Consider the following 27,944-nt stretch of genomic DNA (forward strand, 5'->3'; position numbering starts at 1 on the left):
GTATTCTGGACTATTTGGCTACAGCTACCAAGTAATTGTTTTTGTGAAATTCAAGCTGCAGGTGTCCTAGCTTGCAGGGTTGACTTCTTGACCTATTATGGCTGGAGACTTTGTTCCTTGGGACTCTAAGCTAAGGGTCAGTTAGCAGGAACCAGTGGTTGTTCCCGTTACCTTGGAAGGTGAGGATTTGACTTCCAGTAGTGTATTTTGTTCTTGTTCCCACTCCAGCCCCCTTTGAAGAGTCAAGGGGCTGCGACATAGCGCGCACAGAGACTGAAAATGGCTCTTAGGCAAGGTGCTTGGGTGTGCTTTTAGAAGAAACGTTCAGGTGGGTGTGAGGAGAGGATTGGCTGCTTGTGTTCCCAACATTCTTGTTGATTGTTGACGGTACTTTTAGTGCTTGCATGAGATATCACTAACATGCTTTTTTTTTTCAAAAACCTGCACTGCTCACAAAATAGTGAGGTAGATGGAACAATGAGAAATGGGACACGCATTACAGATAGGATAAAAACTGAAATCAAGATGTTTCAGAAGAAATGACTGGAGGAAAACAGGTTTCAGAAAGGAGTAAAAACAGAGAAAACCAAAACAACAAGGGAAAGGCCACAAATCTGTGAGGAAATGATTGTTTTAAAAAGTAAGAAAGGGAACTGAAACTTGAACACTTAGGGGCCTGGTCAGACATGCTGTAAACTCAATGTGTGACTTGGGGGAAACCTCAACTGTTTGTGTTTAACGTGTGACTGCTGCACTCAGCTTCAAAATGGGTTGGGGGAAGGAAGAAGCACTTCCGTGTGTGAGTGCAGAGGAAGAAGCAGCTTCATCTGCACTGTTTTTCACCCAGCTTGCTTTCACAAATAGAAGAGAGCTACGGCAGGCAGACTATCTCCTTCTCCTGTTCCACACATCTCCTGGGCAAACATAAGAAGGACCCCATTCCTGCTCTTTTCTATCTGAGGGCCAAGCTACAAGTGACGAATGACACTTGACCACGTAGTGATCGAGTGGAGTGCAAATGTAAGGCAAATGAACAGGGAGGAATACACGTGAGTCTGTTCACTTGCCGTTCAAGTGTCATTCGTCACTTGTAGCTTGGCCCTAAGAAAGCAAGCTGGATAGAGGAAGCCACACCTACCTCTGCACACACACACAGAAGCCCTTTTCCCTTCCCCCAAACCATATGCGGTCAGACATTAGAGTTGGATTTCCCCCAATCACACATGAGTTTAGAGCACGTTTGACCAGGCAGTAAGGCTGTCTGGAAGATGCCAAATTTAAGAAGTGATTTGTTTAGAAAGTATGAGAGTGGTAGAAATAAATTACAAATCACGTAAAACATATTATCATACTACACTGATTAAACTATGATCAGTTTTATATTGAATTCACAATAAATTTAAGCTGTAATAATAGTAACATCTGCATAACTAGACATAATTCCAACTGGATGCTATCTTCTTCCTTCTGTGACTATGAGTTAGCTCACTTTTCAACACAACTTTCAGAATTTTCCTACATGGCTTTGGTGTGATTTCTTCCCCACCTGCTTCAGATCCTGCCCGTCCCCAGCAAGATAAGCTACATGTTACCCAGTCTGTGGCTCTGTGTGTCACAGTAGTTTGAAGGAAAGGTGACAAGGTCAACTACAGCGGAAGAGTGAGATCAAAAAAGACAACCAAAGAGATGCAACAGTCAAGAAGCAATGAATGCCCTGCATACTTTCCTCATGAAGATTTGGTATCCTAGGTGCAGAAATACATCTTGGATTAAAAAACAATATGTAGTGGCTGGCAATTCTGTGAACCTGCTACACCTATTGGTATAACAGTATATCAATATGATTATATTCTAGTGCTAATATAAAAAAATAAAAAAGTCCCTAGTGGTGGGGGGAGGAAATGGCTGCCATGGGGACAGAGGAAAATGGCTGCCATGGACCAGAAAATGCAAATTTTTCCATGCTCACAACTATCCTGGTTTTACTGCAGTCTTTCCCAAAACTTCAGAACAAAGTAGGTTTGAGAAAGACTGGAGAAAAGCTGGGGAAACCCATGGAGGTACACTAATGCACAACAATGCTGTGAGGAAGCAGGGAAAAAACTCACTTCCCAAAAGCTTTGAACACAGAGCAGATAACCTGTATGAAAGACCCCTATACCTATAAAAATGTCGACTTTGTCTTTAAAAGCATTTCATCCATTCTAAAAGAAAAAATAGTTCAAAGGATTTTTTTTTCAGTATTCCCCCCAATTTCAATTTTTTCCATTGGAAAAACTGGGGAAAAGGTGTCAGGAAAAAAACACCTTGGTTTTTTCCCCAAAAAAACTTTCTTGGATCTTCACATGTACACAAGGAGTATTCATTTTTCATAGCTGGTTTGACCAAAAGTCTTAATGGTCTCTTCTCAACACTTTTTAAGCTTAATAATATTCGCTGATGCACAAGTTATCAACATTTTATTAATTTCCACTGCTGAAAATATACGATTGATAGAAAAAAGCCTGCCGGTGAAGAAAATGACACGATCTTTATACATAACCCCAATGTGTTCCCTGCAACGTGTGAGGAAAGGGGCCTCAGTCAAGCGACACCTGGCTTGGTTGTACAAAGCAGTAAATATTATGGAAAGTGCGCTGGGCTCGGTCCCACTCTGAAAGAACCACAAGGCCAGTGTGGAAGACTGTGAAGCCTCAAGTGGGCCAGGTCTATAGAGGAAGCAGCTCTAGCCCCAATGAGATCTTTAGAACACTTACACCATTCTTTTTATGCTGTGGTAATATATAGTTTTTTAGCCTCGTCATGCTGCTGCTAAGTTGACGAACCTATCAACAAACATGGCCTGAGCACAGAAGAGGCAGGACGCAGTCTGTCAGTGGGGAAGCCTGAGGCTGTCTAAACTCCATCCACAATAACAGACTGAAAAGATTCAAAAAAAGGCAGTGGAATCAGCAGCAGGCTGGCTCTATACCGCTTTTTTCTCTTTGTGCCCAGTAGGGAAATGCAGTGGCCAGTCTCCAGGCAAATGCGAAGGGCATCTGGCCCGACCCCAAGGAGCACTCTAGGCCCTCATCTGTACTTTAGGCAATGAGCCAGGCCAGGAAGGAGAACTTTAAAGGTTACCAAAACTGTGTCTGGCAGACAGAAATTAGAGGGATGCTGTAAAAGGTGAAGCATCAAAAAGAAGGGGAGCAGAGACGATCCTCACTCCCCAGCTCTAATACGTCAGAAACTGTCAGAAGGTAAAACCACATAGTGTTATGTTAATAGGATTTAAAACCTGTTATTGGGAGGGCAGTGTTAAAAATCTTCCTGTGGGAAGTGGGCCTGGGCTAAGTAGCAGCAGCACCCTGAATGCCCAAATGCAGCTCGTGCACTGGAAGCCAGGAGGATTGTGACCACAGTCCTTGCTGCGGCTGCCAACAGTATCCTGTCCTCCAGGAAAATTTTGCAGCTTCAGGAGGGGAGGATTCTGCTGCACTCCTCCCCATGCTAGCTCTCATGGTCCTCCTGGCACGATACAGCTGCCGTCTGCTTGCCCTCCTCTCTTCTTTTCATGGCTTCCAGCACAGCCAGTTCCTTTGCTTCTTTCTTCTGGTTTCGGGCTTCAAACTCCAACCTGCAATGACCAAAAGATCCAAAAGACTCTCACCTCTCCAGGAGTAAGGCAGTATTTATCTACCCTCCCCAAGTCAGAGTCAGTTTTAATGACCTCTTTGAAACAGCTGAAAGAAACGAGGACATATGGCTATGTCAAACCCAAAGAAAGGGAAACATTAAGAGACAAGCCCCAGTGCAAGAAGGATCAGCCTCAATGAGATTCTTAGCAGTAGTTCTTCAAGCACTAGTCCAACCAGCATGCCCAACTGCCAAAAATCAGTTGCTCGGCTCCTTCGTACCCTTAGGGTCAAAACACACAATACTCATGGGCAAGTGTCAGATCCTGCAATGATCCCTGGGAACTGTAGTTAAAAAAAAACATCCGCTCAACGTTTCTCTCTTTCAAAAATCCTCTGAGAACTTGGGATGGAGGTGGGGGGGAATGGGGAATGATGTAACAAGAGACAGGAAAAAAAACGAGATGTTTTGCGAGCACAAGAGAAATCCAGTCCCTCCCAGGGAAAATCGCTGCTTGGATTCCCTCCACCCCACCTCCGTCTCTGAGCTGAAGGAAAACCAGCTGATTGGATTTTTGAAAGAGAATCAAGTCTCTCTTTGAGAGAAGCTCTTTGAAAGACAATCTCTTCAGTTGAGCGGCTGTTCTTTGCAAGAAAATCCACTTCGCTAGCGGGGAAGGGTTAGACTACCATTCCCAGCAATGACTGCAGGACCAATCAAGTGCTCTTCACATGAAGTCTGTCTCGTGTGTACTGATTAGCCACATTAATTTAGCCCCAGATTAATACAGAGAAGCAGAGGAAGAAAGGTGGCTATCAGGAAGTAGCTCCAGTTTTTGCAATAAAAACTCAAATTCAGTGCTCCATGAAAACTGGGTGAACATCCATGGTTTATTCATACTTGCATTATTTATTCTGGTTTCCCTAGTGTATCTGAGCTTTCACAGAATTTTGAATACACAGTCATTCTCAGGAATGGCACAGGGCAAGGCGGCAGCAGTATTGTGTGCCGGGCATCAAAGCACACTAGAAATTATGGCAGGGGGTGGGGAGGGGAGCTATGCAGGATAAAACCCGGTCCGAAGACCTATTTTTCAGCATTCAAAAATGTTACTGTTGACATATGTTGTTTTTTGTCTAATTACAGTTCCTTCCTTCTCCTGTCAATGGTGTTTCACTGGTAATAAGACCGGCTTAGTTTGGGAAGGCAGTATGGGGAGATTGTCCCACACAAGTATAGAGGTCCTACTACAAACACAAAATATGCCCAAATCAAGGGCAGCCAACCTGTTCTTAATTATTCTTTGCACTATCAGATCCGTGGTGAGATTGTTGCCACTGTCCACCTGCTGGAAGATACCACGTCTCTTGGGCTCCTACAGAGAAGAGATTGCAGGACAAGAGTACTTTCAAACAGTTAGCAAGGGGCATTTTCCAAAATACATTTCAAAAGCCAAGAGGCTGTATGTATGTGCTGTAGCTGCAGAAAAAGCAGGCCATGTAACTATGATTACTGTAGGAAAGGACCTGCATGTTCCTACAGCCATCACAACAAAAGCTTTATATTTGGTCACTGAGACAGAAGATCAATTGTCAACAGAAGACAACAACCGTATACCTGTATCATCCTGCTGTCCACACATCCCTTCCAGAAGGAAACATGCCTGCTGGCCGTGTACTGTGATTTCGGCCACCACCGGCACCAGGGTTTCTGGCGCCTGTGGCCACCCTCCCATGCGTGCACACACAGCGCATGTGCCCCCCGGACTGCATGATGACATCATCACGCAGCAAAGCCGCGGCCATTGGCGGGCAGGTGGCTGGGGCGGTGCGAGGAGGCTGCCCGTGCTCTGCACACTGCCCCAGTCGCCTGCTGTGCCTGGCCCACGGCTGCTGCGCCTGGCTGGGGGTGTGCGGCGGCAGCAGTGCGGAGCTGGCCAACTGCAGCAGCGGCTGCAGGCCAGGCACACCAGCTCTGTGGCATGCGCCTCCGCCCCCAGCACCCCCTCTGGCCCCGTGGCACCCGCCTCACTGCCTCAATGGTGGCACCGGCCCTGATTTCAGCTAGGAGTATCAATAGCAACATTGGCTCAAAGAGAGTCTCAGCTCTCCTAACCTCTTACCTCGTATGGGTCTGAACCGTCCCTGTCTGGTACCAACTCAGTCATCCCATGGCATACAATATCTACCTACAAAAGAAGCAAATATTGTCATCACCCTCTGATTTTTAATTTCCCATTAAACACCGGGGATGTATTAGAGGCAAAGGGAAAATTCTCCAAATATTCCCGGAAGTGTAAGCAAAGTTACTATGGTAGAAGCAGAAGACGTTAGCAATTTCTCATTGCAGTGTCACCTTCCTTACAGCAAAAGCTTTCACCTTATCCAACAGGGATCTGTACTCAGGCCACGCAGAGATGATAGCCTTTCAGTGTTAGAGGGGATATTGTAGAACTATCATTGCCTGCACCACACCATTCATTTTTTTTACCTGTCCCAGGATGGCCCCTGGTAAAACTAATTTTACAGATTTTTCCAGTGTGCTCCAAACAATACCTAGAAAAAGCCAAGGCCAGCACCCAGAAGCATAACTAGAACTGCTGTTAACAAATGAGTGCACGTTTTGATGCAATTGTTTAGAACACCTACTGGATAGCATACATGAAGAGGAACACCTTCTTCCCATGTCTGAAGCAGTTTGGGAACAGTTTTAAATTGTTCTTTTTTATTTCAAGTCTGTGTGTATCCACTTAAATGCAGGTTTAATCTGTCCCCGCCCCCACCCCCAGAAAGAAACTGGCTACACTGAAAGCGGATCCCTCATGACGTCTCATTGCCTATAAAGCTATCAGTCCTCAATTAAGACTAGTGCTTAAAATGAAAGAAAAGAAGGTATCATTGCTATGGTTCAATGGCAGTAACAGCACACACCCTGCTTTAGATCAAGCAAGGTGCAGTTTCCAATGTCCTGTTGACTGGAGCTTTCTGAACATGTGCATAACTACATACACAGACACAGATTTGCTGGAAGAAGTCACACACAAACACTTCTACTCAAAGGAGACCACACGCACCTTAAAATGATCCAGCAGATCAGCAGAGACTGCATAAGGTGCTCCAATCACCACCTCAGAAACATACTAGAGAAGGAAAAACAGAAAAAATCTAATGACGACTCCAATTTTCCCATTACTGAATCCTAAACTTAAAGGTTTGGGAAGAATATCTGCAGCACTGGGAAGTTTCACTAGGCCACATCTGCAGTGGTAACTTCTGCTAACCCTTGACTGACGCAGAACTTAGGTCCATGCCAATAGGACTGCCATTCTAAAAAGACAGAGATTTGGAAATTTGCACATTGAGACAACTATCACGGTCTCTCTAGACATGCAGGTTTTTAAAGAGTTGGGTCTGGGCTCCCCAGGCCCAACTCAGGTTTCCGCAGCCATACGACTGTTAAAAAGTAAGTGGCTGTTAAAAAAATAAAGGAGAGCCCAAACAGCCTCAGAAGGCCTCTGTGGGTGGGAAGAGGGTCCCCCCCACCCCGCACAAGCTCTTTGTTTTTAACAGCTATTCCCCCAAAGCTGTTTTTGCTGCAGGAAACTCAAGTTGACCCAACTCTTTAAAAATCTGTTCGTCTAGCTTGGCTCTCAGTTATGGAATATAAAGAAAAGTCAATTAAGTTTCTTGGAGAATCTCAGATTTGTTCACAAAACAGCAGTTTCTTGCTAACTTGGTATGGGAGAATAAACCTGGGCAATTCTTAATTTTTGTGTGGACATCAGTGGAACTGCATTTAGCACAACTGGAACTCCAGTCTATGTTTCTCTGACCCCACACACTTATTACCTATTAAACTCCTGTGACTACCATCTGTATTTTCCCTTCGTTATTTTAATTTTCAAAAATCCTTATTCTGAAGCTGCAGCCGGACGGAAAGAAAATTGTTTAGAAGTTCAGTTCTGCAACATTTATTCCAATACCACATTGCAGAACACGGGTTTTTATTTAGTGCAAAACTCTTACACCCTGGGCATCACTTACTCAGCATTACCATATAACATGAACGGCACTAGGAGTCCTTTAATTAACACTGGTTGAGAGCCAAAACACACGTTAAGAAATACCTAGGTTCAGCACGTGTTCTCTTACCTCAAGGTTTGCCGGGATCTGTAGGCGTCCTGGAAGCTTAAAGTAGGCGTCCTGGAAGCTTAAAGATCTGTAGGGGTCCTGGAAGCTTAAAGTCCTGGAAGCTTAAAGGATCTGTAAGCGTCCTGGAAGCTTAAAGGCGTCCTGGAAGCTTAAAGCTTAAAATACAGGCGCCTGTATTTCCCTTCCCCTTTTTGCTGCTCTGTAAATGCTAAACTTTAAGCTTCCAGGATGCCTACAGATCCCGGCAAACCTTGAGGTAAGAGAACACGTGCTGAACCTAGGTATTTCTTAACGTGTGTTTTGGCTCTGAGAGTGCTCAAAAAACTAGACACACAGCATGAGTAGGAAAAAGTATTCCTGGCATTCCACCCCCTCGACCCCAATAGACTGCAAACCCTGAAGAATTAGTAACCCTGAAGAAACGTCCTCATCCCAATTCAACTCAGAAAGAATGAGTTGAAGAATGAGTTGAGGTTGAAGAACGTGTCCAGAATTAGAAATGCACCGCAGTTCTCCTCCCTCAGTGACAATGGTGTGAGCATTTTGCTTTGTTCATGTTATGAGTGGGGAAGACGTAGCAGTATATTTTCACAACAGCAGTCTGGACACTATGACCTCTAGTGCTGAGCTGGAGAACTCATTCTGCAGGCAATCCAGCTGCTATACAGTTCATAGCACTTCCTTCAGCGACTGCCGTGTCCTTGACGTCGCCCATCATAGTCAAGTCAGCCCTAGCTTAGATGGCACCCTCTTCAACATGGCAGGAGCAAGTAAGTTCTCAAGAGGCAGAGCCGGGCCGCATACTCACCCTGCAAGCCAGAACACTGAGAGTTCGTTCATGCACATTCATGATGGGATAATTCTTGCCTTTGTACAGATTCACCTCCTGTGGATGAATGCACAGAAATCATCACCAGCACAAATAAGGCACCGTAGGACCAACAGGGCTCACCTAGACAATATGTGTGACACGAGGTGAGGTGGAGATCCCCCAAATTGAAGTCACACATAATACTGGGGAACTAATGTTCCCAAGTGTTCTGGGGCCAAATTCAGCTCAGGAATGTGATATGAGGAAAGAGAGGGTTCAACCTTCCCTCCTGTGCCATTTTCCCAAGCCAAAATAACCGTGGGGGCCCCCGTTTTCCGCTCATCCCCTCCGGAATGTCAGCTTCTCAGTTATACATGACTGTAAGCTGCATCTGGGAATTCCCAACCCAACTTGAGTTACACCATTAGTTTGGCCTTGCTGGTCTCAGATGAGGAAGAATTAAGTAATCTTCTACTTTCCCTGGGCCCAGGTACTATGGCACTGAGACATACCTGGTCAAAATGCAGCCCCACAATGACATAGGGTTGCTCTGCCAACTTGTGCACTTTCTCCAGAAAATCCACGTGACCAATGTCTGAAGGATATACACATTAAGGAAGGAATCACGTGGCACACAATCAGAGGGATGAAAAGCAACTCGTTTCTCACAAACCATATGCTTTTCTTCTTGCTGGTATCGGCAACTGCTGCGATAGTCCAACGGATCTGAGTTTGAGTGCACATAAGGGTACATTATGGGAGCAGTCAGATGGTTATGGAAGCAGACGCACCAAGCTGTTTGCTGAGGTACAATTCCTTGCCCAGCATGGAGCTCAAGGGAAATAAGTACTGCCAGTTGGTAACAGAAACCAGCTGAGCACAGCACTGATTGGCAGCCGCTTGCAACATCACAAAGTAACACACGCTGTCATCTACAGCAGTTTTGCAGCTTTTTTTTTCTTTAATGAATGAAGTTATGAATTCTCAACTGAATGTTCGTGCTGCACTACCTAAAGACTGAGGACAGAGGCAAGGCAGAAAACCGATACTAGCCCCTGAATCATTTATAAGCATATCTACTACTTCGTCGTGCCTGGCTGGGGGTGGGGGTAGAGTTAGGCTTGCTCAACAGGAAGAAAGATATAGCACGTCTTAGGTCTGAGTATATCCCTTTACTGGACATAATGCTCCCCTCAACAGTTCTTGTGACGTCAGTCCCAGTCTAATCAGAGGAAGGCATCCTTGCTGCATCATATGACCGGACTAGACAAATTTCACTTTCCTGAAGATCACTATGAGCAGGACAATGGGGAGTTTGGAATTTGCACCAGAGCATCACAGGCCACTTACTTCCATCTGACATCCCTAGGCTAGGCTAACTACCCCAGTACAAAATGCTTACCGGATATGGCCTTGAAAAGGAAATGAAAAGGGGTATACTATGGGGCTGATTTCTTAATATGTGGCAGATTGCTAAGAGCCACAGCTCAAAGTACATTCTCTACTACGGGGGAAATCCAGGAAGGAGCCAAGGAACTGCATGCGATTAGAATTTCTAGGAAGGGCAACTAAAGCTCACTTGTGGCTACTTGCAACGAACAGAAGACTCCTTGAGGCTTGAGGTTCAGGATGAGGGGGCCCTAATGTCCCTCAACAGCACTCTCCCAATTCAATCCACCACCACTCCCAAAAAGCAGCAGACTCAGGATACGGAAGAGGTCAAAGGCACCAGCCACGTAGATGATGGTGTCTCCTGGTTGTGGCTCTTTGCCGGAGGCAAACTGGATGATCTTCTGGGATGTCTGTAGAAACTGAGAGACTCCAGTCCAGGGGCTGTGACCTTTAGGACCCTGAAGAATTGAGCACAACTGAAATATTATTCCACTTGGGCGGAAAAGATACATCTTACATTAGCTCCAACTTGTTATTTCTCTTTTCCATCACTGATATTGGCTTATTTACCAGCATTAGAGATCCTGTCTGCAAAATATCAAATATTGTTTCTAATCTAGAGCACTGTTCATAAGTAACAGAGTTAGCAAAGACCACAACCAGGTAGAAAGACCGATAGGAAACCTTCTGGAAACTTTGTTTTTTAAAACTATATACATTTTCATTTGTAGAAATAATACAGATAACTATAGATCAATCTGAGAAAAAGAATGTATAAGAACCTGAGAAACAGAAGGGGAAAGCTTACACAAATTGTTCTAAGTGGCTCTATTTTTCAATGGTCTACTCAGTGAATTATATTACACTGGTCAGTTATTCCATTAAGAAATTAATCCCATTTCAAAATTTTTGAACCAATCACATAATAAAAGAACAGTTTTCTCTCCCAATGCCCTGGCTGTTTAGTAATAATGTGCTTACCATTGGTATGTTAACTGTATTAAATACAGATCAATTTTATCATGATTTCTTTAATAAAATTATATTGACTGGAGTTATTAAAATGTGAAGTGCTCGAGTATGAGCACCAAAAGAGGAATAAGCACCTTCTGATACTTCTCGGAGCAAGCTGACAGTCTCACTAAGTTCTAGAGAGCCTCACTGACAATGTAGTGCTGCAAAGGAAGAGTCTTCCCTCTAGGGAGTGGAGGCAGAGGAGACCGGTTGTCAGGTGCACCAGAAGAAAGGGGTCAGCCAACCCACCCTTTATCTTCAGTCAGAGGCTGTGCCTCTGGCACATGTTGCAGGCAGATGCAAAGGATACCACTGAAGACACTACGCTTGCACTGTCCTTGGAGCCAACTGGGAGCTGGGCCACCCCATTTGCTTTTCACGACTGTGACCAGCTTGATGAACCATCAGAACTGTACTCCCTCTTATGTGAAGTTCAGCTTAGTTGAAATAAGGTATTAATTTGAGAAGCATGTCTCGACAGACTACATTTATTTTATGAACACTGATCAATAATGAATTTGTGGAACCCTTAAGATTATTTTGTGCTTAAGTGTGAAAGGGGTATTAATAAAGATTGACGCTGATTTGGAGGGGAAATGTAACTCTTTACTTGAATTGTTGCTGATTGAGTATTGAGTAATGATGCAGATTCTGATGGTTTGGTTTTAAAAAATGTAGATATGCAAATATTTTGGAATTAATTATTCTTTCATGGTAATTATACATATTAATTGAATCTATAAGCATTTAAATATATATATTAACTGATTATTTATGAGGTGAAAGAGGTGATTGGTTCATTAACAGAAGGACAAATCAGGGATTAATTACTTTTGAAAGCTTGGCTAGGAAGAAGAATACTAATCTTTGAAAAGAAATTAATGGAAACACTGTCTGGCAGAGTCTTTTAACAATGTGTTGGCTAAGGAACTCAAGAACCTGGAAGATAGACTTATACAGAAGTCAATGGAAAGAGCCCAGAAGTTAGAGAAAATATTAACCAAAACAGATAGAAGAATAGGAGAAAATAGAGTAAATTACAGGATCTTATAGGAGAAATAACCCTATTGTATACTAAAATAAATGAACAACAGAAAAGAACTGAGGAATTAAAGGGTGAGAATAAGCTATTAAATGCTAAATTAAATCAGCAAGAGAAATATTGGCAAAAGGTGATATCAGATTATGATAATATTATGCTCAGTTTAGAAGAAGGTCAGAATGGATTTAGGAGTTATATAAGTCCAAGGGATTCCCAGAATGTGCGGAGAAGGGTGAGCTAGTTGTTACTTACAGAAAGTACTGTCGGACTATCATGGTTTGCCCAAGCAGGCACCTATTGGAATAGATGGGGCAGTTAGGAGTGGGTTTAAAACAGCAAAGAATTGAACGAACCCAAGGATATCTTGGTAGCTTTTCTTTGAGTGAAAAAAATTTATTAAGGAATATATGGAAGAATAAAGGTTTAAGTATACAGGAAAACATGATGTGAGCTTTGAATTATCTTTATCTGGGTACCTTGTCTAGAAGACACAGTCTAACATTTTTGACTGAGCCTCTCCAACAGAAAGATATCAAGTAAATGGGGCACCCCATTTAGACTTAACTTTTTTGTAAATAGGACAGGATGCTCAAAAATCACTGAAGGAATTAGAGCAATCATAAATACAAGAAGAAACAGGCTTTCATTGGAAGATGGTAATATCTGATTTAAGTCATATACGTTGGATTGGGTCTTTCTAAGGTTCTTTCAGTAAATGTGACGGGGCTTACCCTAATAAGAGAAGGTAGTGTTTCCATGGTGCTTAAGAAATATGGGGTAGGTGTTTTATTCCTACAAGAAGCCCAACCTAGGAAATGTCATGAACATTATCTAAGCATATGAAGTTGCAGGATGTATTTGCAGCTTCTAGTCTCACTAAAAAGGTAGGTGTTACAATTGAATTAAGAGATTTTTTAAAATGTGCTGAACTTGTGTTATAGAACAAATTAGAAAGGCATGTGATATTGAATTGTTTTTGTGGAGGTCGAAAATCAACATTTATTTGTGTGCATGGACCCCATACTGACCAAGTCAAGTTTTATAAATCTCCATTTGAAGAAAGAGACAAGATTAAAGGACATACTTTTATGAGAGTGATATAAGCCACGGATTCATTGACAGGTAACATTAAATCTTTGCCCAAATCTGTCCTGAAAATTATTCGATGATATGCAGCCTGCAGAAGCTTAGTGCCTTTTAAATCCTACATATCAAGATTATACCTTCTTTATTTCTTACCTAATAATTTCTACTTTAGAACAGGTTTTTTCCTTGTCTCCCCCCTTTATTATGATGAAAATTCAGGAGGTTAAGATCTAGTCTAGGGATATAGGCAGATCATAGCCGAGGAGGGTATACCTCCATAGTAATGGAGACATGAAAACTGGTTTCTACAGAAGGAAGAATAGACAAGAAATCCAGGAGAGTTTGAATATATGTTTTTGTTTTGATTTTACCTCAGAGGTCAGCTGGATCACAGTAGGGGGTGCCATTTATTAAAAATACAAAACAGTTCAAAAATTGGCAACTGGAAACATACTTGAGTTCTCAGATTCAGGAAGCAAAACTGTAGTATACGGCAACAAGGAATTCTCAAATATTAGAACAGAATATTTAAAATTGCAATCAGAATGGAAAAGTGCACAAGATTGAGAGAATGTTGAATTATACAAGTCGGCTATTTTGAATTTGAAAGTGAGGCTTCAAAGCTGTTATCAAAGATTTTAGCTAGAGAAAAAAACAAAATGATTAAAATACCATATGAATCAATTTTGGCTCTCCTATTCAAATTCATATTTCTCTTACTGAAACGTAACTACATTGGATTTCCATATTAGTTTGCTATCCTTTTTTTCATACTTGTGATTTTTGATATAGTATCTAATGAGAGATCCAGAGATAACACTACCTCCAAAATGAGTATATAAGTTAACAAACTGGAAAAGCTTTCCCCATACGCTTCCATACAGACTCTACCTCCCCCCTTCCATTGTTCTGAGAGCCAAGCTACAAGTGACGCCTTACACAGGTTGGACACTTGTCAGCTTACCTCAAGTTTTGATGGGAAATGTAGGCGTCCTGGTTTTACAGCTTGGCTCTCCATTACAGCTGCAAGACCAGGATGCCTACATTACCCATCAAAACTTGAGGAAAGCTGACAAGTGTCCAACCTGTGTCAGGTGTCACTTGTAGCTTGGCTCTGATATATCAGTTTTTTTTGGGGGGGGACTCTCTCTCTCTCATGCAGGACACACGCGCGCTCGCACACACACTACTACTGGCACCAGGAAGAATTCCAAAGAGCAGAATGGAATGTTAGCTCCCCCATGTGACAGGACTTGGCAGTGTTTGTACAACTAGTTCAATCAACACTACTTTGGTATTAGATTGCAACTGTGATGCCAAAAGAAACTTCTTTGAGGCCAGAGGCAGTTCTAGTGCATTGAGAACACAAGCAGGTCTGGCATGGCACAGTAATATTCCCACATAATCTTCTCCATTGTATAAATGAAAAAGGCCAGACAGTGAAAGAATTCAAAGTACATTCAGACTGCTTAAACAGGGTTTTAGTTGTAGTGAAATCTATTTGTAGTGAACCCCAAAGAAGTCCCTTGATCGCCGACTTGATCTTTGTCCTTTTACAAGTGCTTCTCAATAAGTAGCCAAGCCAACGGAGCAGGAAACAAAGATGAAGCAGCACACAGACACTCCCTTGGCAAATCAGCAAACTATTAATGCCAAAAGAATGTGTGTCTGCTACGCTTCTCAGGCTGCAGTCTGGAGCTTCCCTCTGTGCCTCTGGATTTGCCACTGGATCAGGAGTCAAAGCAGTTGCAGCTTAACACACACACAGCCTCGCCCAAATTCCATTTCTGGATCTCTCATCTCCTCTATTCATCATCTCCAGCCTGGCTGAACTGAAATTAAGTCCTGCTCAACATAGTGGTCAACGGAGGGGAACAAAAGGACATGGGGAAAGTGTAAGTGCTTCACAGGCATATGGGGGACTTCTGCGTTGCAAACTGTTATGTCTAGGATCCACCATACCACAGCTTCCTATATCAAGAAAGAAATTTTGCCTTTACTTCTCCCAAGATTTTACAATAATTTCAGCCCCCTTCGTGATCAGTCTGGAATTGTCAGATTAGGGTTATTATACAATTGTTGATTATGAACAGACTGTAGAGCATCTACAATTAACTCAACCATGAGCAGGTCCTTTTCCCCTCATCATTTGTGAAGTCAGTTTTGGTCAGGGTACCACCAGGCAGGAAGGAGCAGGGCTTTTTTTCTGGGGAAAGAGGTGGGGGAACTCTCACCTGGGGTAACTCCTGGCAGGAGATGGCACTCCCAGGACTACACGATGATGTCACTTCCAGAATGTGACATCATCGTGCATGGCGTGGCTGCCTCCCTGCAGGAGAAAGAAAGACAAAGGAAGGGAGAAAGAGAGAGAGAGAGAAAGAGAGAGAGAAAGAAAGGGAGGGAGGGAAGACAGAAAGAAGGAAAGAGAAAGGAAGAAAGGGAAAGAAGGAATGAAATGGAAAGGAGAGAGAAAGAAAGGAAAGAAGGAAGGAAGGAAGAGAAAGAAAGAAGGAAGGAAAGACATGGAAAGAAAGAGAAAGGAAGGAAGGGAGGGAGAAGACTTCATCTGGGAAGGGGGGAATCCCTCTCCTCTTAGATGAAGTTTAAAGCCCGTTTGGGGCTTCCCCAACCAGCTGAAGAGTGGAGATTAAAGAGCTCCTTTCCCACTGCTTGCCAAGCAGAAAGGAGCTCTTTTAACCCCTGCTCTTCAGATGGTGGGGGGGACTTCCCCCAACCAGCTAAAGAGCGAGAGTTAAAGAACTCCTTTCCATCACAAGCTGGTCAGGGCCACCTGAACACACGACTACTTTGCAGGGCTGCTGGAACACTGTTCCGGCGTGTTCCGGCAGAAAAAAAGGCCTGGGAAGGAGTAACATAAATCACAGGGACACTCTCCCAGCCAAGACTCAAGTTGTGAACATGGAAGTGAGCCCTTACCTTCCCAAAGTTATCTGTGTGCTTCCGATAATCCATATCTTCATCCTGAGAATAAAATGGTGTATGTAAAGGGTGAATAATTCTCACTGGATCCATCAAATTCAGGAAAGGAATATGGTAAATTCTGCGTTAGATTAGGCACAGATGTCATCACTCAGATTTACCCACTCTGAGAAAAGCTCTCAACTGAAACTTGCACAGATGTTGTGTAGGACATTGTTGGGGTTCATCTTCAACCACGAGGCACAAAGTGAAATTTCAAAATCAGATACTTTTGGTCCACTCTCAAGTGTAGTTTTGGAGAACTGATCACACTACCCATATAAGAAACTGCCACAACCTGGCACCGCCACACACATGCCATGATAGCATCCCCCCTTCTGTGCAACCCACTCAAACTCCCTTTCTGTAATCCCCCAACACTGCCATCTGGTGACCCATACAAACAACATGTCCTCTCTCTTCCCTCCTCACCAGTTCACCCACACAGTACACAAGGTCTAAGCGCTAATAGCACCATTCTGAATTCATTTCAAAGGCCACTTCATCAAGCATATGCTTCTTTTTGTTTTTGGCATCTGGTGCCTAGAAGACTTCTGCCAAGCAGCTCAGGTCCTAGTACATACCACAGGGATGAGCAGATACCAGTCTGCTGGCTTTTCCCCAGACAGGCTGTAGAACCTAGAAACATTACTGCAACCTGCCCAGCAAGCAATCTTAGACTAGAAGACCTGAGTACCACAGGAAACCAATAGAGGCAAGAAGCCTCCCTCTCCCCCACCCTTCTCTGTCCCTCTTTTTGACTCACAATGTTACTGTGGTGAGCCTTGGTCATGAGCAGCATACGGCCAACCAGATCTGTGGTGGACACTCCCTGAGTGCGTTTACATTCCCTGCAATAAGACAAGGTCAGAGTGAGACCGGGGCTCTGGGAAGCGCTGCTCAAGAGAGCCCACAGCACCCTCAACTTTGAATTTCCTTACTGCAGAGAGAACATTCCTGAGGCACACTACGGACAATCAGAAGACAAGAACATTGGAACTGTCTTTAAAAAAACCTGATGTTGATCCATTTGGGCCTGATCAGCATTTGTACATTAGCCCACCTGGGAGCCACAGATACAGTCACAATTATAATAAACAAAATGAGTATGACTTTAGCAACCCCTCAGTATTCTGACATTTGGCATACATTTCAAGCAGGGCAGCATCAGTTAACAAGAAGGGATTTACCGGTATCTCCCAGCATTCTTCACTTCTTCGTAAGTGTCCTTGCCATCCACAGTAAGTGTGATGTCATCTACAAAGAAAAAGAGCATCGAATTGGTGCTGGCAAACTGAAGGGTTCTAAAATCCTCCACTGAGTCTGGCCACTGTTAGTACATACAGATGACTGGCTACAAAAAGCTCATATACTCACTCCCGTGTACACAGAAGTCACAATTGTATTTATCCAGAGTTTCGAGTGTTGTAACATAGGGAGCTCCTGGCACGATCTCATCCACCCACTTGATGGCCTTCACCATTTTGTATCTCTCCTCTTGTGTGAAGACGGGAGGACCTTTATGCTTGGAGATCTCCTCTGAGGGTTAAGAAGAGCAAAATGTTACTATCAGGCCTGCATACATTTTAGACGTCTTTGGCATTTACTACAATAATTATTTTCAATTTTTAATTAATTTTTATTTTCGAGACCTCATAGCTGCAAAAAAAAGCTTGGGAAAATGTGATCAATGTAAGATGGTATCTCAAATGCCAGCAGAAGTCTGGGCAGGGTTTTGAGTGGTCAGTATGGTATAGCTTCAGTACTTTAATTTCCCTCTGCTTTCTTCATCTTCAGAATATACTTCCAATTACCAGATGCGAAGACAAGCAAGAAAGGGGAGCAACTGTAATAAAAACTTACCTTGTCAATATTCCAGTGTCATTTGGCCAGCCATTGCTGGAGACAGTGCTGACTAGCCAGAATTTTCGTCTCATCAAGCAAGACATATTTTATTTCTAAAGCCCGCTTTCAGTAGATTCAATATTCAGTAGCACTTGCCATAGATCTTAACCAAGCAGACTCAATAAACAACGCTTAACTGTTACAAAAAAAGTCTAATTTCTTTCAGCTAAAACCAGCTGAATACACAGTAATTGTTTCCCCCGTTTCTAAAACAGTTCTCCTCAGATGGACAGGATTTAATAAAAATCCTTAACTCCTCCACCTGTTATTTACCATTCCTCTCCTCCCCCTCGTCTAACTGCAATTTTCTGTTATTTCCTAACTCTCCCTGTCCCATAAAACTCTATGCAGACTTGCTCATGAAGCTACAAATAAATTATGGTAACATTTTCATCACCACCAGCAATTAGAAAATTAGGACTTTACTATCACTGCAAAGTTTAATGTGTTCAGATGGTAGTTCTTTAGAGAATATAAGAGAGCTTGCATGGAGAAAATTGATAAAAACAATTGCATTAATTAGCCCTGTTACTACAATGCCACTGTACTGATTCCTAGCTTGAATCCAGCTAGACTCAACCTAATATAGGCCAAGATTCAGAAAAATCTCCAGAATCTGTGAACTCCATGTGGATTTAGAGAGTAACAGAGATTAGTAGGGGCTCGCTGAAAGGAATTTGCTATGACCATGTTTTCAGAAAGGAATCTGGGCATCTTTTATTAGGGTGATTCTGAAATAACCACAAGTGAAACCATATTCTTACCGTCTGTGTGGACTCCCACAATAAGATAATCCCCCATCGCACGAGCCTGGCGCAGCTGGTTGGAATGTCCATAATGCACCATATCATAACTATTAAAAAATACAAAAAAGTTTGTGTGAAAAGCTTGGCCTGGTTGTTTTATCATAAAACTCTCCTTTTGCAGTATTCATAGAATGCTACAGTAGGCTTCCCAGTTGCCTGTTGATGGCACACAATTTTCCAGGGGTTTGCCCCATTGCCCACTGATGGCTGGCGATTGGTGGGTGATAGCAAATCCCCTGGCAATCACCCACCTCCAGCAGGCACCCAGAAAAACAGGCACTGGGTTTGCTTCCGGTGGGGCATTTTCCAAAGTGATGTCGTCAAGCCCAGCCACGGACATGGTCCCGCACTTCGCTAGGACCAATTTTGGCCCTAAACAGGCTGAATTTGCCTCGTGGAAAGCCCAGGAGCACACCTATGCTCAGTAAAGATGATGTCACTTCCTGGAAGTGACATCATTGTGCAAGTGCTGGGAGTGCATGTGTGCAAAGAAGAGTACCAGGAGGTGCATGGTATTCCTAGGAAAACAAAACCATTCCTAGGAAAACAAAACCAAAATCCATTGTCACCCTAAAGACTATCAGTATCTATTCCATGCTCAGTAATGATGATGTCACTTCTTGGAAGTGACATCATTGTGCAAGTGCTGGGAGTGCATATGTGCAAAGAAGAGTACCGGGAAGTGCATGGTATGGCTTATTCCTAGGAAAACAAAACCAAAATTCATTGTCACCCTAAAGACTATCAGTATCTATTCCTGCATGAGCTTTCATGAGTCAGAGCTCACTTCCTCAGATGGCTTTATTCCTAGTTATCATCACTGCCCTCCTGTTAAACAGACATTTTCTCTTTCTTCATTCGAAGTTCTGCCCATTACCACATTATCTGCATGACTTAGGGATGCCTGTTCCCCTAGTATAATAAAGAATTACAGTACACTAGAATGTCACAAATGTTTATAGAAACTTGACTGAGAGTAAGCCACAAGTGGAAAGTCCTAACTTGTTTTGCATTTGAAGAATGCAATGATACTAAAACCTGCAGTAATTGCAAGAATTCTTGTTTCTCCACCAGGACAGATGTCTGGCAAGAAGGGGGTGGGGAGAGTTGACCTGCTTTATTCACTAGAGGTGCGCATTCCATTACTGGTTTGTTCTGGGTGGGCCAGTGCCAGAGCTCAGATCTGATCCATTTGGTTTTTTCCATTTTCATGTGTTTTGACTTCTTGCACACACACAAGACAGGTGTTGGCTGCACATGCGCAGTTGCATGCTGTTCTTTTCAAGTGGGTGCGGTGGAGAGATGAGGCTCCGGGCCAGCGGTTTTTACATGCAATGATACCAAAATCACACAGAACACAGCCCTCCCTTCTAAACCATCGACCCACTGAGTTTGAGAGCATGAAACAATAGCGTTCTGTGTTTACAGAGCCCGAAGGATGCTTGGGGAAGGCACACATCACAGTGAGTGTTGGGGGGCTGCACATGCACACATTGTTCAAGGGGAGGACTTGGGGAAACGAGGCTCAATTTATGCTTAACGAAAAATCGCATTTTTCAAAAATCTGTTGATTCAATGAGTTTTTCTTCAAGCACATGAAAACCCCCACAACAATGGACCCTAAAGAAAGCAACTGATGGCGAGTGCACACAATGGGAGTGTTAAAGCGGCACCAGCATGACACACAAGCAGGAGAGTGCTCCATTGTCAACCGGCACAACTCAGTGAATTTTTTTTTTAAAACCCTGATTTAGTGACAAAGGCAATAAATTATTACCTTCAAGTCCTGCTGTTCTACCATGTTTCCCTGTGCCTTGTAGTTCCCAAGATAAGATGCAAATCTTCCTCACCCTAATCTGCTTTGCAGCAGTCTAGGACTCCCTGTTTAGATATGCCTTTGGCATTGTGTGTAAGAGTGAACAGAAAGGGAGTCCTAGATGTGGATTTTTCCTTCGTGGGAAGGGAAATAGAGGGAGGATGGCCCTCTTTTTTCCCTAGTAAAAGGGGGAGACTGGACAAGTTGCTGGCTCCCTTTCCAACTAAAGCTGTTAACCTAGAGTTGAATGAAAACATTCAACTCTAGGTTGCATTGTGTGTAAAAATGCACAGAAAGGGACGGTGATTGGCAATGGCAATGCTAGTGCTGATGGCACCGTGCCATCTACTGCTCCCCTGCCTGGCGCAAGGTAAACCTTTTGTGATTTGATCCCTACAAGCTACTCAATGCCAATGCCAGTGCCCAGGAAACGCTGAAGAAAAAATGCACCCATGCGCATGGTGCACATCCCCTTCTCACCAATGAAGTTAAAGCTAAGGGCTCAGTCTTTCCTCTTTGGATCCAATTGGTTGTATGATGTCGAGACAGATTTACTGTTAAAGAAATCAAGATGCTGCCAGACGGCCCACCACCACCTGGGCTGCCTGTGTGGTCTCTGTGTGTTAAGAACTGAAATGAAACACACAAACTTTGGTGGTGGTGGTGGTGGGAGTCGTTATAGCCTTGTTTCCTGAATTCGTTCTGCTGTTCCAGAAGTTGCTTTAATGAGCCGAAAGAAGCATTTCTGTGTGCATTTTCAGCTCGATTTTTTCATTATGCACACCCCAATTATTCACCTTTCCAATGAGGGACAGCATCTACAGGTGCAGCAATGGCTGCACAGCCTTCTGCTGTGCTAATGGGTCTCTGGTTGGGACCAGTAACACACCTGCAAACCAGGCTGTCATTTATGAAGAATTTTGGATTCCATGTACATTTTTAAAGAACTAACAAGTTTTTATACGGGTTACCTTATTAAATGATCTCAGTACACTATGAGGACCAAATTATCTGTTACAACATAGTCATCTGTAATCTAAGCCTGATAGTTGTTTCTTCAGCGCAAAAGATCCTTGGAAGAGGGAGATGTACAATACAGAAGTGATATGGGGCTTTTAACCCTTCCCTGAACTTACTTCCTGACATTTCTCCCCCTCTGCATATGACATATGAGGAAATGTCAGATCTGAAACTCTGAGGCGGGTAAAAGTTGACAGCAGGGTTTGGTCAGAGGGACAAGTCTGGTCAAAGGACAAGTGGTCAGCTCTGGAAGGCACATTGGGACTGTCTCCTTGGGACTGCATACCAAACAAAGCACTCAAGTATTAGGTCTTCCATGGCTACTTTTGCACTGCAGTTGGATGCAGCTTCCCTCCTGCTAATAAGGAACTAAGAAAGCAGAAGAGGAAAAACATTCCAGAAGAGGAAAGCATTCCATAAGTCAATGAGCCTCTCACAAGCACTGAATGAGGAAGGGATCTTGTTTTGTTAGAAGCAAATGAATTCGTGTGTCACATTTGCACATGTCAGCCAAACCACATCCCACTCTACATGTTAAAAAGAATGCACTTGTATCATCATAGTAAATTGACTGACACCCACGCAGTGGAACGTATGACATGCTTGAAATGCAACTACAAGTTAATCTTCCTGCAAGGTCATTAATTAAAAACTTGAACAAATCCAGTTCAGTGTGCATGTTTTCACAAGCCAATTTGTGCAATTAGAACTGACTTTTTCTTCGTACCAACAGTAGGAGAAGGGCTGGAAATTGCTCTAAGTAGCATGTGTAAATCTGGCTGCTAAATACTTCCAAGATACCTAGCACTTAAAAATACAGGTATCTTGACAGCAAAAACGATGACAACGTGAGTTACAACTTAACAATAATGAAAATGGTATTGATTCCTTAGATGTGATCCGACTTGAGCCCATAATGTAGCAACAGGCTCAAGGCAGGCAAGCAGTTATTAATGGAGTATCGTATCAGCTGTCACACTTCAACTTAGGTCAGTTCTTGGAGACAGCATTCCCAAGAATACCTTTCAATGGCCACATGACTACAGTTACCCCGATGACACGGAGCCATTTCTCATCCCTCCCACCGTCTTCTCTAACCAACAACGAAGACTGGCAGAGAGCTGCATACAAGCAGTTTATGCATCCCAGCATGTACACATGCAAGGGATCACATGCAAGATGCTAGATCCAAACCTACAAAAACTTTCCTAGTCACAAGTTCTGGAGTTATTTGCTTCTGGCCAAGAGAAGAAAACTTCCTTTAAAGCTCAAGGCCTTGTTGCCAGTGACCCCCCCCCCCCCGGTTATGGAGTCTGCTATGGACTATGTCAGCTTCCTGCTTTGCTGTTCCAAGACTCTGCCAAGAACTCTGTTAGGGGCAGCATTGCCCATGCTTGCCCCCCTGCCTCTCCGCTGTTATGGACTGTGTCACCAACACCTGCTTCTTGCCTCCTCGGACACAAACCCCACCTGGGCCTGGAACAATGCCACTAGCAGCACACTGCCATCTGGGAGGACCCTCCGTGAACCTGGCCAGGCACCACCCGCTGGTCAGTCCCCATGGGGAGCTCCTCGCAGGACGGCCACTGGGTCTGCCCTCGCCACTGGGCAGCCTGTTAGCCAGCCCACGATGCATGCCAGGGGAGAAGCCATGTTCCCAGGCAGCAGAGAGTCACCATGGACAGTTTGTTCTGAGGCTGCCATTCCAAGACTAGGCTCCTATCCTGTTCACGGAGTCCAGCCTTGCCCTGATATGCATATCGCTGGAAGCCGCCCTGAGATGGGAACTACGTGCCAACTGTCCAGAACACCCAATGGACGCATATCAATACAGCCATCACATTCCAGGGGTAGATCCCATCAAGACAACTCCAGCTTCCTGACAGATCCAATCAACCCGCCCAGCTCTCCCTCCCCTCCTTTGTCCCCTCTTCTTAAGGTGTCACAATCATACATTCAGACCCTAAAGTGGCCCATTAGCTGTAGTTATAGAGCCATCAAGCTTTTGTTTCCCCTCTTGAGAACTACCTGGAAGGCCCCCGCCTCAGGGTACATTTTTGGGTACTTAAGCACGCTCTGCCTACCATGAGGCTCGCGCCATTCCTCTCCCGACCCCGACCGGGCACGCCATTCCTCTCCTGACCCCCGACCGTCACTCTGCGTATCTAGTGCAGGCATTAGATATTGCCCCGCTTCGCTGCTACCGTCTCTGCTTCTCGCCGTGATCAGGTGAAGTATCACCCCGTTCCATCGATCTCAAGCAGGTACCTGCAAATGCAAACGGCTCTATTTTTTCTAACCTTTACTTCTTAGCCCTTGTATGTCTCTTGTATGTTTGTGTTATTGTAGGCTTATGCAACATCCTAGTAAACACATTTTGTATCAATTAGTCGCTGCCTCTTTATTGCGTGAACATTCTGGAAGTCAGACTCTGGTATACATTGGTAAAGAACTGCACTAGCTTAAGCCAAACTGCTTGCTAATTTCCCCTTAAAATAGCAGTTCTGGTAACAGCCTTCTTTCAATAACAACCATGCTGTCTCTTCATGGAATTCACCATCAAGGCTCATAATTGTACTACCCAAATCCTGAAATAGTGTGATAGCAACAAATGCAATCTACCCACAAGGCAACTGAGATTATTAAAGAAAACTGGCAATGCCCAATCTGTTCCACACCAAGCCATGTGGATTACACTCTTCATCACCCTACTGTTGCAAGATAGTCCATCCCCACTTCTTAAAGCTCATTAACCAAACTGATAGAAAGACGGGTAGGAAAGAAGTTCGCATTTAACAGAACTGTATAAATCAACCGCTTCTGAACTAAGCATAGAAACCACATGTTCCTAAGGCATTTATGCTACCAAGCACTAATAAAACATTTATTTGATGCTGTCAATATTAGTCTAATACAATTACCAACTGAACTCTGAAGGGAATGGAGGGCAGGACAAGAACAACCTAGAGTGGTGCTACATTAAGGGATTCAATTGCATCAAAACAACTTGGGTTCCAATTCCTCCTCAGCCGTGAAGTTTTCTGGGCAACTTCAGGCCTATCACAAAGAAGTTTAGGGAGAAAGTGGGACAACCCCTCTTGGGTGGAAGACTGGGACACACGTTTGATAGACTGATACTGCTGAATGATTCAGTCTGTTACTTCATTTTCAATATGCCAGTTCCATTCCTTGGACAGCCTTCTTCTGGCGGCATCCTCCCCTAGGATTGTTTATCAACAGTTAGGTCATGGGTTTTCTCTGCGGTAGGCGCCTTCATTTACTGCATTCAGGAAAGTATGTACAGTGTTTGCTATTGCAAAGAGCATTTGGTGGAGGGTAAACTGTTTCGAGCAGAGCTGGCTTTGTTTTTTAGCCGTCTGTATTGTGGTTCTGTGTATTATTTTTAACCTGTTGCTAGAAACTTATGATGTTTTTGTGTCCTTGCACATTTTGTTGATTTGTGACCTTGAGCTGGAGGAGATAAGGCAAGGTATAAATATTTTAAATAAGTTACATCCAAGCAGAAGCAAGCACCAGTATGCAATTAGTGGCATTATTTACACAAAGCGGACATTTAAAGCACGATATAAAGGCAATAAAACAGACAGAACGTACAGTACCCACAGGCGTATCAAATCAGGCAGGAACAGAACAAGCCACAAGAGGGAACATTCTGTTCAGGGTTCCTGAACCCTTCTGCAGCACCAAGATGAGAACAGTTACTATGCAAGAGATATCAAAACACAGAACTCACATAGCCAACATTTCTCATCAGTTAGAAAAGGAAGGAGGCACTAGAATGGCTGGGCCCTTAGTGCAAAGCTCTGAACTGCCAGAACAGTGTGCCCTAACACCACTTCCTGCAGAGATGCACTTGTGCCTCTTTTACCCTCCCCTGCCCATTTACAATCTTGTTGGAAGGACCTGAAAGACATTTGCTTGGGCATATGAAACCCAGCCCAGGACAATAAGGTACAATCTAGGCTAAATGAGATCCTTGGCAGTAACCAGGAGCAAATGTCACATTGGGGCCAACAAACAGACCCACCTCATAATGAGGGAACTCCAAGGTACAGGAGAACCTGCACAACACTCTCAGCGAAGAAGTTTATAATCCTCCTAAACTCCAAAGTCCTTTTTGCATGGCACCGAGATGAGAACACTCAGTTCCTTTAGGATGGTTTGTTTATTAGGACATTTAAATGTCTTCACTACAGGGCACAAGGCAATCAGCGGGGAGGAGGAGTTAACGGCAGCAACAGATTATTCAGTAACTGTTCAACTATCAGCTGCAAAGAGCCTTGCAGTGGGATGGATCTAATCCAGGCCCCACTACTGCAAGCTGTTCCTGGCTGGCCTGATCTTTCGACCCCCTCGCACCTACTGCTCAGCAGGATAACCCCCCCCCCACAAGGGTGTAAGTTTTCCACCGTCAAAGCGCCTTTCTTCAGATAACGAGCACTGAAGAAGGGAGCTCTGACTCTCGAAAGCTTACACCCTGAAAGTCTCGGGGGCCTGTAAGGTGCCGCTGCAGTCGGATCCTGCTGAGCAGGCGCTGCGAGTGGGTCGAAAGATCAGGCCAGCCGCGAACAGTATGCAGTAGTGGGGCCTTGAGAGCTGGGCGGATTAGACCAACACACTCGGCCGCCTACCTGAAGCACCTGCTCCGTATCATTACAAGCCCCGCCGGCAGCGCAAGGAGAGCTGCTGCCAGATCAGTAAAAAAAGAGCAAGAGTCCAGTAGCACCTATAAGACTTAACATTTGTGGCAGCTATCTGAAGAAGCGAGCTGTGGCTCAGGAAAGCTCACGCCCTGCCACCAATTTCATTAGCCTTATAGGTGCTACTGGACTCTTGCTCTTTTCTACTGCTAGACAGACAGACAAACATCTTCATCTATCTCCATGCCAGATCAGAAATCTCTACGCCCGCCCCAGAGTTCCCCATCTACGAAGAAAACGGGATGGACGGGGCCGCTTGTCTTATAAGGAGCCAAAGGAGTTTCGGATGGAGCTGGGCAGGCGGCAAAGCCCCGCTGGGGGCCCCCAGCCCTCCCCCAACACCTCCCCCGTCCCCGTAACGCAAGAGCGCAGCACTACCCGAGGCGCGTTTCCTCGGGAGGCAGCCCTCCGACAGAGCTGGCTCCCCAGCGGGGCACACGCAGCGGCGCTCCGGCCCAGGCTGACCTTGGCGGAATTCCACAGCCTGCAGGAACGGGCCTCCAGCTCGGCCGGAGGCGAACATGCCGCTCTGCGTCCTGGATCCTCAGGCGTCCCTCCAGGAGGACGCGGAGCCTGCGCGGCTCCTTGCCCAGAGCAGAAGCTGAGCAGCCCGGCACCCGGGCAAGGCCGAGAGCAGCGTGGCCGTTGCCATGGAGATGCACGTTTCGGACGGCGAAGGAAGGGGGACCCAGCGGCCGTTGTCATGGGAGTATCGGGGGAGGCGTCCCAACTGCCGGCTCGGTCTCCTTGGTAACGGTATTACGGGCGGGGGGGGGAAGAGGACCCTCACTCACCATCCGTCGCACCAGACGCGCACGGGTCGGGCGGAAGCGCCGTTGGGGGCGGAGGCGGCCCCGGCAGACCCGTTCCGCAGCATCTCTAAGTAGCGAGTGAGCGCAGGACTGCCGGCTGCTGCCCTGACCCTCCAGCTGTCATTAGCCAGGACCGTCCCCCGTCACCTGATCAGTGACGCGCTGAAGCGCGCGAGGACGCGGCCATCAGCGGTCACGTGACAAAGGGGAGCCCCCACAATTGCTCCGCCCCTCGTGGAAGCCGCGGGCCCTGGAGAAGGGCTCCGAATCTCACTCCCCTACCCGAGGCAAGCTGGCCAGGCTTCCTGGGCGGCGTCTGCACTCCCCCCCCCCCTGGTTGTGCCACACGCAGGCCACCAAAGAGCAGCGCGGCCGTGCCGCTCCTGAACACACGCCTCCCTTCAGCCCACTATGAGGCGTAGGGAGGGGGGCGCTTTTTCAGGTCCCGAGCCTCTGCCCTGGCCCGCCATGAAGGGCAGATTAAGAAGACAAGTGCTTGCTTCTGTTCACCGACAGCAACGTTTTTATTAGCTTTCAGAAACCACACACCTTTGTCAAATGCACCTGACGAAGACAGCTGTGGTTCTTGAAAGCTTATGCTACAGTAAAGTTGGTTAGTCTTAAAGGTGCTGCTGGACTGTTTACTATTTTGCAACTACAGACTAACATGGCTAACTGCTCTGGATCTATAAACATTTTTATTGTCGATATATTGTTGAAGGCTTTTACGGCCAGAGAACGATGGTTGTGGATTTTCCAGGCTGTATCGCT

General features: G+C 44.9%; 1 protein-coding gene across 4 annotated transcripts; it reads right to left on the reverse strand.

The window, feature by feature from the left end:
* Window positions 1–2,442: 2,442 nt before the first annotated feature.
* PCYT2 (phosphate cytidylyltransferase 2, ethanolamine) lies at window positions 2,443–27,288 on the reverse strand. 4 transcript variants are annotated; one of them, XM_054975718.1, is made up of 14 exons: window positions 27,156–27,288; window positions 18,763–18,851; window positions 17,471–17,632; window positions 17,284–17,350; window positions 16,860–16,944; window positions 16,052–16,096; window positions 12,281–12,322; window positions 10,292–10,430; window positions 9,093–9,175; window positions 8,578–8,655; window positions 6,692–6,757; window positions 5,741–5,806; window positions 4,905–4,993; window positions 2,443–3,619 (listed from the first exon to the last, which is right to left on the reverse strand). In XM_054975718.1, the coding sequence occupies exons 1-14, from the start codon at window positions 27,236–27,238 to the stop codon at window positions 3,493–3,495; spliced, it is 1,221 nt and encodes a 406-aa protein (XP_054831693.1). In that variant the 5' UTR covers window positions 27,239–27,288; the 3' UTR covers window positions 2,443–3,492. The 4 variants fall into 4 exon arrangements, with proteins under 4 accessions (XP_054831693.1, XP_054831697.1, XP_054831695.1 ...); XM_054975722.1 differs by lacking the exon at window positions 27,156–27,288 and adding an exon at window positions 26,827–26,846; XM_054975720.1 differs by lacking the exon at window positions 27,156–27,288 and adding an exon at window positions 23,725–23,814.
* Window positions 27,289–27,944: the final 656 nt, after the last annotated feature.

Source organism: Eublepharis macularius, chromosome 4 (genome assembly GCF_028583425.1).
Source record: "Eublepharis macularius isolate TG4126 chromosome 4, MPM_Emac_v1.0, whole genome shotgun sequence".
Lineage (NCBI taxonomy): Eukaryota > Metazoa > Chordata > Lepidosauria > Squamata > Eublepharidae > Eublepharis > Eublepharis macularius.

Coding starts and splice junctions, on each gene's coding strand:
- PCYT2 (XM_054975718.1), bottom strand. CDS start 27,238: ATGCTGCGGAACGGGTCTGCCGGGGCCGCCTCCGCCCCCAACGGCGCT. Junction 17,351..17,470: donor TGACTTCTGTGTACACGGGA/GTGAGTATATGA, acceptor TTTTCTTTGTAG/ATGACATCACACTTACTGTG. Junction 9,176..10,291: donor TGGTGCCTTTGACCTCTTCC/GTATCCTGAGTC, acceptor TATATCCTTCAG/ACATTGGTCACGTGGATTTT.